Source organism: Balaenoptera borealis, assembly GCF_965194805.1.
Source record: "Balaenoptera borealis genome assembly, chromosome: 3".
Classification (NCBI taxonomy): Eukaryota; Metazoa; Chordata; class Mammalia; order Artiodactyla; family Balaenopteridae; genus Balaenoptera; species Balaenoptera borealis.
In genome coordinates, this window is record NC_138866.1 from 39,064,011 (window position 1) to 39,082,646 (window position 18,636).

General features: G+C 39.1%; 1 protein-coding gene and 1 long non-coding RNA gene across 7 annotated transcripts in view; one reads left to right on the top strand and one right to left on the bottom strand.

Annotated features, from left to right (window-relative positions):
- LOC309626206 overlaps positions 1–18,636 on the top strand; it is a 1,050,100-nt gene that overhangs the window by 669,418 nt on the left and 362,046 nt on the right. The gene's annotated exons all lie outside the window — the stretch shown is intronic.
- Positions 1–18,636, bottom strand: part of SYT16 (synaptotagmin 16) — a 263,020-nt gene that overhangs the window by 142,896 nt on the left and 101,488 nt on the right. For 3 of the 6 annotated variants that reach the window (XM_082386528.1, XM_082386529.1, XM_082386533.1), the window contains one exon: positions 8,031–8,210. In XM_082386528.1, coding sequence (XP_082242654.1) covers positions 8,031–8,210 — 180 coding nt within the window. Of the gene's footprint in view, positions 1–8,030; positions 8,211–18,636 lie in introns of those variants that run through there. The other 3 variants (XM_082386532.1, XM_082386530.1, XM_082386531.1) reach the window with 2 other exon arrangements.

Sequence of the window (18,636 nt, forward strand, 5' to 3'; positions counted from 1 at the left end):
CCCAGCAATGAGCAAGATGTGCTCAACCCTGTCTAAGGTCAATCTCTCCATCCTATCAGTTAGTCTTCATTTTAGGCCCTTATAGCATTTATAACAATCTATAATTTTTTTGCCACTTTACTTTCAGTTTTGTTGGTTTTTCTGTCATATCCAAAAGTGGAATTTCTGAGACAGTAGGGACTACACCTCTCTTTTTCATCATTTTATTTCCAGGACTTAGCACACTGGGTAGCATAACATAGATTCCTAATAAATAATACTGAATGGATGAATGAATATTCTCAAACCAGTCATTTTCAACGTGTTCTTTGGAATTTGTACCCATCAAACAGGGTTCAATCAGTCATACTTTGACAGGTTCATTGAGAGTATTCTCAATTATCTGTGTCTTAATCAAGTCACCAAAACAAGTAACTAGACACCACAATGAGATATACCAAGGCTTATCCTGATGTTCAAACTCCTACAGCTCCTTACAGCTTTTCATCTCATGTATTAGGTTGAACCATATGAAACTTCCAACCTACAGAAACAGTAATTTCAAAGAGTTCAACCTAATATAACACATACTTAGAGAAATACATAATGCAAATGAAAGCATTAAAATCAGAAGAGATCGGGCTTCCCTGGTGGCGCAGTGGTTGAGAGTCTGCCTGCCAATGCAGGGGACACGGGTTCGAGCCCTGGTCCAGGAGGATCCCACATGCCGCGGAGCAACTGGGCCCGTGAGCCACAACTACTGAGCCTGCGCGTCTGGAGCCCGTGCTCCGCAACAAGAGAGGCCGCTATGGTGAGAGGCCCGCGCACCGCGATAAAGAGTGGCCCCCGCTCGCCGCAACTGGGGGGGGCCCTCACACAGAGGCGAAGACCCAACACAGCCAAAAATAAAAATAAATAAATAAATAAATAAATAATAAAATTTTTTTAAAAAATCAGAAGAGAAGATACTTTCAATTTAAACTGTTAACAAGTAGATTTACACTCTAGGTATCACCCTCCAAGTTGGGTCTTGTTTTGCTTAAGCCTCATTGGGGAAGGGTGACAAGAAGTAAAGAGGGGCTATTCCATTTATTCCACTATTTCAGGACAAAAAAAGTACAATGAGGGGGGATGGTGGGAGAGGTTAAAGATTTCAACTTTCTAAAGATAGTTAATTCATAACTCTAAAACAAATTATTTTACAATCTAAAAGTTTACAAATCGTATCAAAAGCATTTCAGTGGCATTTACAGGTTTTAATCATCCTATCAGAAAAAAAAGGGGCTAGGGGAATAGCCTTTTTTTAATTCTAAAATATTTGATTCATTTAAAATTCATCTGAGCAGTCCAAGTGCAAAACCACCACACAGACCTGCAGGTGAAGAAAATTAGACTCTAGGTTCAGAAAATACAACATTAAAGACAGCAACCAAAACCTCCCAGAAAAAATGAATTGTATTGCTTTTATATTATCCTTTAAGACACCTTTTTCAGCCTATATTTAATTCATCAATCATACTAAACATGAAGTATAAAGAAGGTGACACTGGTTATTTACAACTGTAGGATGGGTACATGGCTAAATGTCCTTCTCAATCTTAAGGAGCCAAAAATAATAATAATAGTAATAATAATAATAATAAAAGCAACCATATCTGCTATCCAGTACTATATATATATATTTATATCTGTTTCAGATCCTGATTCATACCATTTTGTAAAATTTGTCATTGCTCTTTCTTATTTGGGCATAAAAGGAAAATGGAATATAGTCACAATCATTCAGAAAACCCTGGAAGTTACAAAGATGGGGCAGCCAAATTCTTCCATTTTGGTCCAATTCACTAAAAATTTAAAACTCAGAATCTTGAATATAAATTAGAGATGGTTGTAATTTGACAACTTTGAATAATCTTATAAAGTAGACACATTTCCTAAATAACTTTTCCTTATTTAAATCCCTGTGCAAAAGTAATCTGCTAATAGTGCCATGGTGTATATGGGGTGGTAGGGAGGGAAAGCATCATAAAGGAAAAAGCTTGTCTGCTGACCAAGGTAGAACTGAAATGAACCAGTCAGGGAGGGAAATAGGTGGGGAACCACTGGATGGATACTTTGTGGGCAGAAGCAAAGGTGGATTGGGCCAGCATTAACACTGTTCAAGCGTTACCCTCCCTGACCTGAAAGGGGAAGTTAGCGATGAACCCACCCCTTCCATCAGTGGCACTCCACCCTGGCCACACCTTTAAATCACCTGGTATTCTTTTAGAAACTATACAGTTTGCCTTACCACTGTCACTCCCTATTCTGACATAATTCGTTGCAGTGGGATTGAGCACTGGTACTTTTTAAAAGCTTCCCAAGATTGAGATCCAGTGTAGTTCAACGGGGCTCACGTTTGGAAAGCACTCTGACTGCTGATTACAGTCTATACCATAAATATCTGACAAGCTTTTGTCATCTCTCTTTGAAAGAATCATTCTAACCCCAGACGGGGAGTGTGAAATACCCCTATTCAAGGAAAATGGAGAAAGAAGAATCTTGTATCCAATTCTTCATCAACTCTCCTAATTCGGAGTGACTGAACATCACTCCCAGGTGATGTTTCCACCTCCTCTCCCTCTATAATGGGCTGAATGGTGGTCCCCAAAAAGTTATGTCCATGTCCTAATCCCCAGAACCTGTGAATGGTGGAAGGGTATCTGCAGATGTGATTAAGGATCTTGAGAAGATCTTCCTGGATTATCAGGGTGAGACCTAAATCCAATGACAAGTGGCAGAGAGAGGACAGACACAGACAGGAGGGCAGCAATGTGAAGATGGAGGCAGAGATTGAAGTGATTCAGCCACAAGCCCAAGAATGCCGAGGGTGGTCGGCAGCCACCTGAAGCTGGGAGAGCGTGTGGACCCGCTGACATCTTGATTTCAGACTTCTGGTCTCCAGAACTATGTGGAAAATCAATTTATGTTCTTTTAAGACACGAAGTTTGTGGTAATTTGTATGGCAGCCACAGGAAACCGAACCATCCCCTAACCCTCCTTTCCCCTGATTTTCTCCCATCCCAGAAGTTCAAAAGCATGAAATAGTGACTTGAGTGGGGAAGATCAGGTGGGCAGAAAAGTAGTGCAATTAAGACCTTGGCCTCTGACATTAGGCAGTTTTGGGATACGAGTCTCAGCTTTGCAGCTTAATAGTTTGGAAAAAAAATTCATCTCTCGAAGACTCAGTTGCCTCATCTATCACATGGAGATGATAATAGTATCTGCCTACTGAATTGTGTAGTAGGAAGGTTGTACTTGAACATATTCTGACCTAAATGCAGAACTGAAATAAAAAAGTATCTGACAACAGCAGCCATCATGGCCCAAGCAGAAGGAATTGGGCAGGTCAGAGCCCCAGCTGGACCAGAAGCTAAACATTCAGTTGTAGGTGAAGAGGTGGGAGTGGTCTTGAGGAGGAACCAGTCAGCTGGGCCTTTTAACCAACTGGTGGGGAGAAATGGTCACATGCGGACCACCTCACTCCCGAGCTCCAGCTGACACAGCTGACTGCTGAGCCCTGGCTGAGCACCAGCTCTTCCTAAATGTACAAAAGCTGTCGCCATGCTGTCTCACTGTGCTCTTGTCTCTCTCTGCCAACACACCCCCTCCCATGCTCTGTGTTGAGAAACTAAACTTCAGCTTGCCCCCTCAAAGTCATCTGGTCAGTTTCACTTGGGATAAGTAATCAGTTTGGGGGATTTGCACTCCCACCCCACACTCCTGCTCATCAGAGAGCAATGGGCATGGCTGTAAGCATACTTACCGTGGTGTGCCGTTCCTCCCTCCTGGCTCCCTGACCTCCAGAGGAGTCAGTCTCTGCCTCTACAGCCTTCCTCGGGAAGGGTCCAGACCTGCAGTACCTCTGGTGATCCTTCCAGGCAAGACAAGTACATAATCTGAAGACCCAGTGCAAAATGAAAATGGAAGGACCCTTGCTCAAAAACCATTAAGAATTTCAAGAAGGCAACAGCAGAGCACTAACCCAAGAGCAGGCCTCGGGTGGCGTAAACCTCTGTTACAGGCCCACCCTACCCCAAGGTGTGACAACTCGCTGGCAGGAGTGTTCCCTGGCAGCGCTCTTATTCCTCTGCTGTCTTCTCCCCACAGGGTCACGCAGAAACTTCTAAACCCCTGTGTGACATGAGCTGCTCACCTGAAGAACTGCTCAGGGAGTCTTTTCCAGATCTCTCTCCTCCCATTGCCACTAGCGTGTCCTACCCCTGCAGCCACAGTAGGGCCACACGAGACACGTATGAGGCCGTCTCCTGCCACCCTCTGGAAGGGGATGCACGTGGCGCTCTGCTTTCCACCTCTTCCTCAGGCCATGTTGGGCTCAGATCTTCTTACCACAACCACTGCGACCCCACCCCACATCTGCCACCCTTCTCAGGGTCCAGGCAACTCTCTAGGCCTCCAAATCTCTTTCCCTGTGGTCCTTCCAAGCCATGGACTGCCCTTTCCAGTGGTGGAAAGCCTTTCTTCTTCCCCTCCCTGCCTGGGAGGAAACACCCTCCTGTCACATCTTCCATCCTTTCTACCCTGTGCCTTTGAAAATGAAGCTCTTTGCTCCAACTTCTAAATGTTGCCTTTGATACATAAAGAAAGCTTTTGAGGGGGAAAAAAAAACAAAAAACAAAATTCTTCTCCCTCTTTCAAAGCTAAGCTTCTTTAAAAACTATGATTTCACCATGGGATTTTTATTCTTAATCAATTTTTTATCTCAATGCTGAACAATGGCTTCTTTGTGGCAAGTCATATCCACCCTTCCCCCAAAGCAATCACTACCAACAAACAACACAAGTACCTTGCATTAAGAAGTCAAATAATCCATGTAACAGACTTAGCAGCTGTATGGCCACAGTAAATCCTAAATAAATGATAGCCACTAATTATCATTATCTAATTATTATTATTGCCTTTGTTATTAGGAAGAAACTGTTTCAGTTTCTTTCTCCCCTTAACCTACATCCAGATAAAATGATATGTGTAAATTCTTTGAACTTTGAAAAAATAGCCGAAAAGGCAAGGTATTTTTGTGAGGTAAATTATTTGGCACAGTGGGTTCAGAAAATAAATTGTCACGCCTGCCTCTCTGATATTACCACACAAAAGAAAAGAATTATTTTATTCCTCAGAACCTCACATGTATATTAGATTATAATGATTAGGTTGCTGATATTCAGCCATTTTTTGATCTATTCAAATGGCAATTTCATATGGCTCAGTCTCAGAGTAGGATGGTCTAGTTGCTTTTAATCATTTTCATTAGGCCTCTTTCATTCATAGACTGAGACCCAGAGAAGAAATTGCTACGGTAACCCTAAGGATCAAACAGGATTGCACAATAGCAATTGGGAGAAGAACCTAGTTCAGACTTATCAATTTGCAAGTGAGGACTTAAGACCCAGAGAGGTGAGGTGAGCTTCCCAAAATATCACAGCCAATTAGTGGCAAAACTAAGCTCTGGTTGTCTTCACTGTGCTTCTTTCCACCACACCAGGCTGCCTTCCTCCCTTCTCTACATTTGTCAAAATATGTTAAGAACATCCCAACTTCACTGAGAAGTCAGGGCTCTGAGGATGATAATTAAGGCAAACATCAAAAGTTAGATAAAATCTGGGCTAAAAGCACATTTTTCAAAGACTCTTGATCAATGATAATTAAACTTCTAAAGGAGAAATGTCAAAATGAAGGTGTTTGCTTCTTAGACGTTATAATTTGTAGATTCTCCTGATTAAACTATTTTTAAACCTCCTTCATATGATCCCACTCTAAGTTTGAGACATGGATTTCAGTGTTTCTTGAGCTAACAGCTTCTGGCCCATGTTTTATTGTTATCGTTTCAACATTATCTTCAAACCTCAACTTATTTGCAAGTATAATTCATAATTGTCTCTAAATTACTCAGATAACATGTCAAACAAGACAAAAAGAAAAATACCTTAAATAGCTCTAACCTTAGTTCTTTGTACCCATTATAGTTTGAAAAGGAGAAAACCACCAACTTAAATCTCCCAATTTAAGTAATGAATACAATGTGTTCATGTGTGATGTCATTCCTAAAGCCACTATTGTGACTGGAATTTTGTTAATACTACACAGCTATGGTTAAAGTTCTATTAGGACTTTTATCATAGGCACCATGCTGGTACCTTTACAAAATTAATTCATTTAATCTAGATCAACCCTGTAAGGGATGTATTGATAACCCCAATGTACAGATAAGGAAACACATCTAGAACGGTTCCATAATTTGCCTTGGTCACACAACAAGTGACAGTCAGCTGCGGAAAGGAGAAAAGTAGAATCACTATGAACCCTACCTTCGTATCACCCCATGACCAAACAGAAGTCTATCATCCTGCTCACCTATGTCCCAGCTGAGACAGTAGTGGCTAAACCATTAGTAAGTCCCAGATTTCACATAACAAATTCCATTTTATTTTCAGAAGATGAGCCATATGTCCCAAGTGGAGTTCAAAAAATAAGGCCACTGCAACGGTAGCAATGCCAAATCAACTGCCGGAACTGCAATTTACACCCCTCCCATTATTCTCTCCTATGGTGATTTTAAAATACATCACACAGTCTTTGATCTGTTCCCTTAAAAAGTGGAACTTAATCCCCCTTCCCTTGAACATAGGCTGTACTTAGTAAATGACTAGAATGTGGTGGAAAGTGACACTGTATGTAGACTAGGTCATTTTTTAAAAAAACTGTGGCTTCCTCTTGCTCTCCTCTCTTAGATCATTCATTCTGGGGGAAGCCAGCTGCCATGTGATAAATACATTCAAGCAGCTCTGCAGAGGGTTCACACAGGAACTAAAGCCTTCTGCCATCCTGGAAGTGAGTCAATCAGCCCCAGTCAAGCCTTCAGATGACTGCAGCTGACATTGCAGCCTCATGAAAAACCCTAATCTGTAACCACCCAACTAAGCTAGTCCCATATTCATGAACTTCAGAAACTGTGAGATAATAAATATTTGGTGTGGGGTAATTTGTTAAAGCAATAGATAATTAATACACATTTATTCCAAAATTGTGCCTTTCCTTATATCCAAGCAAAAAAGTTAAAAGATGGCTACATAAGGTGCCATATCAATAAGGCAAATATTCTCCTTGGTCCAGGCTGGCTCACCCAGAATATGCTCAGGAGGTGGGATGACTAAGGGGTATTTTCCTCAAGGCCTTGCCCCGGCTCAGAAAAGTAATGTTAAGACTGTCCCTCCACCAGTTCCGTCATGCCCCACACATGGGGAATGGGAAAGGAGGGTAAGACTCAGACTGATTAAAAAAAAAAAAAGCAAAGTTGTTACCTGTAAGATAAGAGCTCTGTCTTTAAATGTCCAGCTTCTGTGTGATGATAATCATTACTCTGTGATAACATCCTGTATCACAAAGTTCTACCCTTTAGCAATTGAAAATAGAATACGTCCTTTAAGAGCAGGAAGCCAATTATTTCTTTTAGTATGTTATTTTCCCCCATCAAACTGAAAGAAGTTAGTAACTGATGTAGTAGATTCAGTGAACTTAAAGAGTAAAAACCTCCTGTTGGAAAAGTGACTGTTGCCATATGAGGTGGGGAGTGGCCCTGAGCACTGAAAATCTCAAAAACAGCTAACTGAAGTGAAACACTGCAACATAATGTCAACACTCTTCCAACATAATGAGACCAAAACACATCAAGGCTCTTGTCAATAAAAATCCAGTTTTTTCCTTCAAGCATTAGTCAGAGGGAAACTCAACACAGACATCTAAAAAGCTAAGAAGATGGGAAGTGGTGGTCAGCCTTTTCCCATCTGCTCTCTGGACCCTGAAGAGAGCATTACTTTCCTAAAGCTAATGTATTCTTCAGTAATGCCCATTCATCATGTCCACCACAGCAGCTGCTAAACAGCTCATGTGTGATTTCTTAATGGGGTCCATCCTGAAATAACAGTGACATTCTTTCCCTGACCCAAACCACAGCAAGATGCCAAGCTCAGGAGACTGTGAAGCATGATGCTTACCCAGTCCTTCATGGATCCCAGTCTTGTCTTTAGAGTGCTTTCTCTTCCCTTGTTGGTCCAGGCATGGAAGGCCTCCTGGGGTTTCGAAACACAGCTTCTTGTTGATGAAGAGGAAGAGGACAACCAGAAGAACAAGAAAGACCCCAACTGCAGACAAGAAGCTGATGGCTTCAGGAGGGACTGGCAAGAGAACACAAAGGAAAAAATATCACCAAGTGAACCAACTTTTAGTTCTAACGACTGATCAAAGTTATTTGGAACCTTTACCTTTATTAACTAGAGTGGCAGATACTCTACAAGTCCTGACCTGCTGGATCCCCAGAACTGTGTACAGGGGAAAGGAAAAGGACTATTGCCAGGTACATCCTGCTAGGCTGGTTCCTAGATGACAGACCTCCATACCTTTGCACACATGGCTTCTTCTACCTGCAATATAACTCCTCTGGCCCCTATCCTCGGCCTAATATTCAACTTCAAGCATGCAAGCTAATAGAGAGATATCAGTCAAATGGGTTGAGCTGGAAATGGTTAACCACTGTTATAAAAGCAAGTGTTACTCAGAGAGTGTCATGGACATATATACACTACCAAATGTAAAATAGATAGCTAGTGGGAAGCAGCCGCATAGCACAGGGAGATCAGCTTGGTGCGGTGCTTTGTGACCACCTAGAGGGGTGGGATGGGGAGGGTGGGAGGGAGGGAGATGCAAGAGGGAAGAGATATGGGAACATATTGTATATGTATAACTGATTCACTTTGTTATAAAGCAGAAGCTAACACACCATTGTAAGGCAATTATACTTCAATAAAGATGTTTAAAAAAAAAAAGAATATAAAATAAATAAATAAATAAATAAAAGCAAGTGTTTTAAAAATACAACTGCCTAAAGCTTAAAAAATAATCACCCGAGACAAAGTTTCAGACATACATCTATCAATATGAGCAATTGGAGGAAAGTCATTTCCTGGATACAGTTTTGCAAATTCATCTAAGCAATACATGACGATGATGATTATCCGTGGTGACAAGAAAGTTCCTAATTTGTGCCATCCATATAATAAATTAGAATTATATTTTGACTGCTAATTTTTTGGAATTTTGGAAGATGAATTTCCATCTTCCTCCGTTCTCCCCTCATCAAAAAAAATCCTGAGTTTTAAAGGGCCCTGGTTAAGTGTTACCCAGTATGCTTTACAGAGTCCCAGCCATTGCGTTCAGCTATGAGGTACATATAACACATAGGCCAGAGCTCGTTCCGGGCTGAGGGAAGATTCCTCCAAGGAAATGACATTTGAGTTTAGACAATATTCCATAAACAAATCAAAAAATCAAGTTGTGTAAAGGAATCAATCACAAAGCAAGTGTCAGTATGAGTTATTCAAGGCAGTTGGGTATATGCAAAAGCTTATGAAAATGAGTCTCCTAAGAGGAGCTTTAATCCTTGGGCAGGTTTAATATGTGAATTAATAATATGAAGGGATAATATTCACCTCATCCTACCATCCAGATAAACAGAGAAAGGATGAATCAAACCAGTCCCAACCCTATGAAAAGATAAAGAAAATAAATGGCATTGCCTCACTGAATTAATCTGGTGGCAAGCCAGGGAAAGAACAAACAAACAAAAAATAGCAGGCAAGATAATAGCTTTGTAATCTGCAAAATGATAATAAGCACCTGCTTATCAAAGTCAACATATATTGTGAAAAAAAAGTATGCAGATTGATTATTCCCTCGGCCACCAGAGGCAGCACAGGTAGCAGTGTTTACTGGTATGGATTCAACAGTCACACAGCCTGGGAGGAAATCACATTCTACCACTTACTATCTTTGTGGCCTTGGGCAAATTATTTAACCTCTCTGTGTTTCAGTTTCCTAAGCAATAAAAGGATATAATCAATATAACTACATTAAAGACTAAATGAGCTAACACAGGGAAAATAAGCTGTGTGGTACCTAGCACATACAGCGTTCTAAAACAGGAATAACCATCTTCCTCAATATCACCAATATCATCTCTACAGAGCTTTTAAAATACCCCGGAGTAGTCAAATATGAGGTGGATGTGCTGCTTTGTGCACAGGCTGTGCTCCAGCACCCACTGCCTCCCTTTCATCAAAACAATTATCTCAGAGGGATGGGGAAGGGGTAAAGTAGGAGTGTAAGATTAGCAGATACAAACTACTGCACATAAAATTGATGAACAACAATGTCCTACTGTATAGCACAGAGAACTATATTCAGTAGACTGTAATAAACCATAATGGAAGAGAATATGAAAAAGAATATGTATATATATATATATGTATAACTGGATCACTTTGCTGTACACCAGAAACTAACACAACATTGTAAATCAACTATACTTCAATTAAAAAAAAAAATTATCTCAGGAATTCCCTGGTGGTCCAGTGGTTAGGACTCCACCCTACCACTGCAGCGGGCACGGGTTCGATCTCTGATCAGGGAACTAAGATCCCGCAAGCTGTGCAGGGCGGCCAAAAAAAAATTCTCTCTACCTCCCCCCAATTCTTGTATTTTCAGCTACTTCCCTTAGTAGATACAACGTCATGCTCACCTGCATGAAAAATGCACTAAGTATCTCCCATCCTTTAAAAGACCCTCCTCACCACCATATGTTCTCATCATCCATAGCCTTCTCTTTCCCCCTTCACAACCAACCATCTTCAGAGTACCCTATACTTACCTCCACTTTCTTATCTCCAAAGCCTCTAGCTTTGAGATTCCTTTACAGATTCCCACTGATCTCCAGGTGCCCAGCCTTACCCCCTCAAATCCTTTCTGCACAAAGTAGCCAGAGCAATCCTTCTGAAATTAAGTCTGATTTGTTCAACTGCCCTCCTAAAGCCCTCTGCAGTGGGTTGAATTATGGCCCCCAAAAGAGATATCCACCCTGAATCTCAGAATGTGACCTTATTTAAAGGTCTTTGCAATGTAATTAGGATAGGATCTTCAGATGAAATTTTCCAGGATTAGGGTGGGCCCTAAATTCAATGAAAAGTATCCCTAAAAGACACTGAAAAGGAGAAGACACAGAGAGAAGAAAACCATGTGAAGACGGGAGCACAGACTGGAGTTGTGAAGCCACCAACTGAGGAATGCCAAGGGCTTCCAGCAGCCACCAGGAGCCAGGAGAAGGCCCTGGAAGAGATTCTCCCTCAGAGAATCCAGAGGAACCAACCCTGCCAACACCTTGATTTTGGACTTCTGGTCTCCAAAACTGTGAGAGAATAAATTTGTTGTCTTAAGCTGTCAAGTGTGTGGTAATTTGTCATGGTAACCCTAGGAAACTAATTTACCCTCCAATGGCTTCCCATTACCCATAGGGCAAAACTTGAATTTCTTAACTTGGTTTACAAGGCCTTTTATGACCTAGCTGCTGATTCCAGCCTTTATCACTCATCACTCCCCAGCATCAAACTCTTTGTTGCCAGTATATTCATCTATTTCTGGTTCCCCAAACACAGCTTACCTCCAGACCTTTGGAGAAGCTATTCCAAACCCATGGGACAACTGCTCACACTCTACTGTCTAACTCTGATACTATACTTGCTCTGAAAGCCTTTCTTGTTCCTCTTGACCAGGATGGATGCTTCTACTATGTGTTCCCATCCACTGAGACCTCAATAGCTTTTCCAAGAGTTTTCAAATGTTAAATTTTCAACCTCATATGAACATGGACTTTGCCTCAGTCACCCACTGTACTCTCAGCAGCTAGCATAGGATAGGCACTCAATACATATTTGATGCTTGAATAAATGTTGGACTCTTCTATGCTACAACATGTTGATAAATGAAAACTTCTGGAAAGAAAATATATACCTCAAGCGGGTCAGTAACACTAACAATACAGGATATGATTTACGTAAGATCCGGGCTTAGGTAAAAAAGGGTTCATCTATCGTCCATAAGCAGAAACATTTGCACCTAATAATGCCATTCATTAAGGAAACTAAATCTTGATTTTTGAATAAGCTATATTTTTCCATTATAAAGCAACATGAGGCTTATTACATAAAATCTGCAAAATATAGAAAAAGATGAAGACAACCACTTAAGACTTTGGGTACTTTCTTCCAGTCATTTTGACTGTTGGGCAAATACTAAATTGTCTGTATTGATTTTACCTTTATTGACTTATAAAATATTTTTATTAAATAAAACATTTCTATTATTTTTAGAGACTTAAAGAAAAAATAAATAATTCATGCATGTAGTAAAATATTTTGAAAATACTGGAAAATGTTTTTTTAAAAAAAAATCATGTTGAATCTCACCACCTATCACTGTTTTCTCTTACAATTTTTTTCTTAACTATTTTTACCATAATTGAGATACTATCTTACATGCTGATATTAATGCATTTAATATAAAAACATTCACAGATTCCAGATTGAAGACAATATAAAGAGATTCAATATAATCTCCAAAGATGCAAGAAAGAATGGGGGGAAGCCCTTGTGTTGTTCAAAATAACTCTGCTTTTTGTAGATGAAAATATTTTTGTTAGTAATAATTCTTGGAGCAGTGACTAAACTATGGGTGGGTATAAAATTCCTAGGTAGGTACCAATATTTTTTTCTCCTCAAAATTGCCTAGACATCACTCCATTACCTTTTAATCTTTAATGTTTCATGAATGAGTGTGATGCTGAAGTTTACTTTTTGTTATTGTATGGGCAACAGAATTTTTTGGTCTAGAATTTTTCCTTTTAACACAAAAAAATTGACAGAATGTGCCGTTTTGGGGGATCTTTTGTTGATTTTTTTCCTGGAACCTAGTTTTTTCACCAACATATCCATGGCTTTTTTAAAGCTTGGAACAATTTTCTTCGATTATGTCTTCAGTAATTTCTTCTGTGCCAACTGTTCTTGTTTCTATCTTAAACTGGGGTACTATTTCTTCAGTTACCAATTTTTAGGTTTTTTTCTTCTGCATTCTAGCAGATCTTCTTAAATATGGCCTACACTTTTCACTCAACTAAATAGGTGAAAGTGTGTTGTTAACTACTACACCCATTGTCACAACTGTAAACTGAATATCTGAGTCAGTGGCAGACAGTGGGGGAAGATAGTGTCTTTTGAGTTGGATGGTGGAGAACACTAGGAATAAGTACAAATGTATCTAAAGCTGAGAGAAGACTTAGTTCAGCAAGTGTGGTTATTTCATCAGCGTTCATGCTCCTCTCAGAATGTATCAATTCTAATTTCATCTTTTTCTATGTATTTATGGGTACTTAGCTGGAAGTCTGAAGAGGTGCATGAGAGGCTGCTAGCCAAATGCTACGTTAAACTATAGGTTAGCGTATGTACTTTCTACATGAGTAGAGTATCATAGAAATGACTTAGAAGTTGGCAGTAACCCCAGATTTGTAAGAATTGCTTAACCAGGGTTGCACACAAACTGTCCTCTTTAAAAATGGTTTAAAATTACAAACATGACCTAGTAATTCCACATCTAAGTATATATCCAAGAGAACTGAAAATATACATTCACACAAAAACCTGTGCATGAATGTTCAGAACATTATTCATAATAGCCAAAAAGTAGAAATAGCCCAAATGTCCATCAACTGATAAATAGATAAACAGAATGTGGTATATCCATACAACGGACTATTACTCCACAGAATGAAAAATGAAGTACTGACACATTATGCTATAATATGCATGAAACTTAAAAACATCATGCTAAGTGAAAAAAGTCAGACACAAAAGGCCACATATTGTGTGATCCCACTTATATGAAATGTCCAATAGGCAAATCCACAGAGACAGAAGGTATATTAATTGTTCCCAGAAGCTGGGGGGTGGGCGGGGGGATGAGGAGTGACTGCAAATGGGTATGGGTGTTTTTTGGGTTTTTTTGAGGTAATAAAATTATTCTGGAATGAGATGGTGATGATGCTTGTGCAATTTTGTGAATATAATAAAAACCAGTGATTTGTACACTTTAAGAGGTGTGAATTTTATGGAATATAAATTTCATCTCAAAAAGATGCTTAAATTCCAAACAGCTTTTAGTAAAGACTGGAAAGAAATATGAGACAAATTATAATAGTTTTCTTAGATTTGGTTTGGAAGTGATTTTCTTCATGTTTAAATATTCTGTAATTTTATTACTCAATATTTAGAATTAAAAATAAAGTTTAAATATTGTAGATTATGAGACTTGTCATCTGCACAGCTCTAGCATCTATGTGTAACACTGAACACAGCAAGCCAACGGTACTATCAGTCAAAGCCAAAGAGGGTTTGATGCTGCTACATTTGAGTCTAAATAAAATTAGAGACTTTGGCAGGGAAGCTTAAAGTCATCTTGCATCCCATATATACAAATGCTATGGTGAAGAACAAGCATTACTTGCATCATCTGCTATAGATGACAAGGGCACATATGTCGTCGAGAAACTTCACTGCCATCTGCAGAGTAACTCATCTAATTATTCCAGTAATTACTAAATTGGAAATCAGATGGCTGTGAAGTTTGGTCATATAGTTCATATTGAAGTTTTCAAACTTCTTCAAAGTTAAATATACCTCTCATGTTCCACTGGATAGCGCCATCTGTTGGTTCGCAAGCAATGGCTCAAGAGCATGCAATGAGACATAAACAGAGAGGCCTCTGCATGTCACAGTCATTAGATGTTTGTAAATTTCATTCCACGGTTGTTGAAGAGGTTAAAAAAAAGGCTAGCCAATTGTAGCCATCTGACTCACGAGTACTAGAAATAAGATAAGAGGAAGCTGAAACTATACTTAACAAAATGATAAGGAGGGGAAATCAGAATTAACTGAGCAATGACAATAGAAATCATTAAAGAGTAAAGTTATAATTTCTCAGGAACTTTCTTGACACCACTCTGAGGATTGTGAGGAATCTCATTAAAAATATGAGGAAAGCCTGAAGTAAATCTAAAACTCTACTCACCTATATACCTCTACCATCCTTGAGTAGCCATCAACCTGAGAGTCCTGTTTTCCATGACATAGTTTCAATTTCATTCATCCCTTTAAAAAGCAGCATGACTTTGTAATTGTTTCAATGAGGTTCTCAAGCGTGGTCATGCAGCACAAGTCCCTAAGCTTGTTCACCTTAAAATTCCAGGGTTGATCTAAGGCTCAAGCACAGTGGCTACAGACAGCAGTACTGTATTACAAACCTCAAAGCTGCTAACAGACTAGATCTTAATTGTTCCCACCACACAAAAACAAATTATGTGACATGAATCATGTGACAAAAAATCAATTATGTGCACTTCCCTGGTGGCTAAGAATCCACCTGCCAGTGCAGGGGACATGGGTTCGATCCCTGGTCCGGGAAGATCCCACATGCCACGGAGCAACTAAGGCCGTGCGCCACAACTACTGAGCCTGCGATCTAGAACCCACAAGCCACAACTACTGAGCCCCCATGCCACAACTACTGAAGCCCACGCACCTAGAGCCCATGCTCTGCAAGAGAAACCACCGCAATGAGAAGCCCGCGCACCACAACGAAGAGTAAGTAGCCCCTGTTCGCCGCAACTAGAGAAAAGCCCGCGCGCAGCAACGAAGACCCAACGCAGCCAAAAATAAATAAATAAACAAATTTATTTTTTTTAAAAATCAATTATGTGACAAGACGAAGATGTTAGCTAATGCTACGATGGTAATCACATTACAATATATAAATTATCAAATCAACACATTGTACACCTCAAATTAGCACAACATAATATGTCAATTGTATCTCAATAAAAATACATTTTAAAAAAGAATTTAGGATTGCCTGGGCATGTCTACATCCTCCTCCAGGGATCCATCAACCTGAGGACCCAAGGAGCCTCCCAGGAAGGTCAGAGCAGAGTTGACCTGAGTGCAGCATGGGCATCTACCACTCAGGTTGACCCAAGCCCAGACTCCTTTGGTCCCAGGGCAAGGAGGTGATGTAAAAGCTATAGCATTAGATATCAGCAGCTTTTGCAAAACAAGGAGATGTTTTCAAAGGCAAAGGTGGCACAATAAGAGTTGAGGCCCTTGACCTACAGTTTATGTTCAGACTTTCTTTGCAAAAAGAACAGAAGGTAAGAACTGAGAAACTTTTAAGAGTTGAACACCAATGTGCCAACTCCATATAGAGCATAGAGCTACTTCAGTGCACAAATTCAAAATAACTGTACAAAGAATTAGACTCATTTATACCATTAGCTGTGTTTTTACAACCAACTACAAAATTACATGTCATTTTAAAAATTAGTACAGAACAAATTAAACTGAGGATTTTAATTTCCCTTTTTTCCTACAGTGATGCTTCTGGAACCAAAAAATAAATAAAAGAACAAAGCCTTAAACACTTAGCAGCATATTATTTTGCCAGTGTACTAAATTTAGGGCTCGTTAGGCATTATAACCTCAACAGCCAACATGGATAGTCAACCATTTCTCTAAATATTTCTAGGACTTCAAAATATAAAATATTATATATATATACATATATATACATATATATACATATATATACATACATATGTATATATATATATATGAAAATGGGTAGTGCTACTTAAATTTTCTTCCTGGTAATAGCCAACAAGGATATGTTAACTACATATTCAAATAAATTCTTTGGAAGGAAAAAGTAGACCTTTCAAAAAATAGGAAAAAAAATTGGCTTAATGAAACCTAAATGAGATTTTAACATGTTCCAAAATAAAACATAGCAACATATGGAGTCACTAGCAACCAATCATTCTGCAAACACTTGAGAACACAGCATTTCGGGGTATACATGGGATGCTATCTTTAATACAGTAATATATGTGTGTTGAAGTATGTCCATCTTCTCCTGAGAATTAAGTAACCTAACTTGTCTGCTTTACATGTTTAAAGTGTATATCCCCCCTTAGCACGAACACGAACACACACATGCATGCACACACTCACACATTTCTAGAAGCCAAGAATTGTCAGCAAGCTTGCTCTCCTTTTCCTTCATACTCAGATGGTGAGCTCAGAAGCAGCATTTAATGATGAAAATGCCTGAAATGCACCAGTAGGTCAATGGAGGGAATCTCTGAGTCTTTGTTCACTTGTCTGAGTTTCCTGAACACTTCAGCTCTTCTCCACCATTCCCAACCTCTCCATTTTCCTACATCTTCCCAGATGGGGAAGAGGATAGAAAAAGAAGCAAAAGGAATGACGTGGCATTGATGGTTTATAAGGCAACAGTCAACATTTTTGGATTGTTGGATTTTTAATGGCATGTTTCTGTTGCTGAATTTAAATGGGCGATATATGGGCCTTGTATAATTTCTATGTCATTTGCCAAAAAATTAATCAGTTAGCATGAATATCATTCATTATAACTTGAACATCACTGAACTTAACTGTATGATCAAATTATGAACATATGCCCAATAAAAGCATGCCATGCAGAAACATCAGGGAGCATACACTTATAAGATTTCGGTGGAATGGTTGTTGAATCAATGTGGCAATTTACCTTTCAAGTAAAAAGAATATTTTTATGAGAGAAACTGAGAGACAAGTCTGCTTCAGACAGACAAAATGTCTCAGTAGAAAGATATCCAAATTTCTTCAACTCTCCAAAACAAATGCACTTGGAGAGCATCTGGAGTGAAATATAATTTTGATTTGTTTATAACTTATTTATTTTTCAACTCACAGAACTGCCCACACAGTGACAATGAAATTTTCACAGAACTGTTCTTCACTAATCCAAAATCCTCAAAAAAAGTTTTTTCCTGCAGTCTAAAACAATTAAATATCTTTAAAAGATTATTATAAAGACTCTTCGAATTTACATTTTGACCCTAAAATGTAGTATGTAGATCTTTGTGCTCAAGGACTAAGCAGCATATGGGACACCTAGAAACAGGAAGATTTAAGGAACATTTAAATCTCCAATTTCTTAGACACTATAAGTATTTTCTTGTGTTCAGAAAGTTATGCATCCACAGAGATACAAGTTCACCCTGTTACCAAGAATTTGTTGGGAACACTCAAAATCTACTGACATTTCAGTTAAGAGCATAATGTATAGATAGCCCTAACGGTAAAATCTATTATCTATCTTTGTGTCCCTTTCTAAAGTTCAGACCACAGGACAACCATTTAGGTAACAACAATTGAACAAAATTATCATTGTATTCAAATAAAATAGGCATCTTTTACTTATTCTAGTTCCTTAGTAGAAGTTAAGAAGCCGCCCTGGAATTAATTTCTGAATAAAATTCCCTTCCAAAACAGATGGGATTCTAATCGATTCTCAGATTTCTCTACTAGAAGTATTTACTGGTTCTTTTTAATTACAAAAAAAAAAAAAAAAAAAACCCACCATAAATTGTCTGTTTTACTGTCTGTGCTAATTTCATTTCATTATACCTTTGGAGTAAGCTGTTATTTTCCCACTGGTTCCCATGGCATTCTTCATTATCAGCTGCTAATTGTCTAGCATTCACATAGGACTGGGAACCAAGTAGGCTGCTGCGTTGGCTGAAGTTCTAGGGGAAACTGAACAGCAGTAGGATTCTGCATTGTTATTATTGTGACACATTAGAAAGTTTCCGCCCACTTACATGCC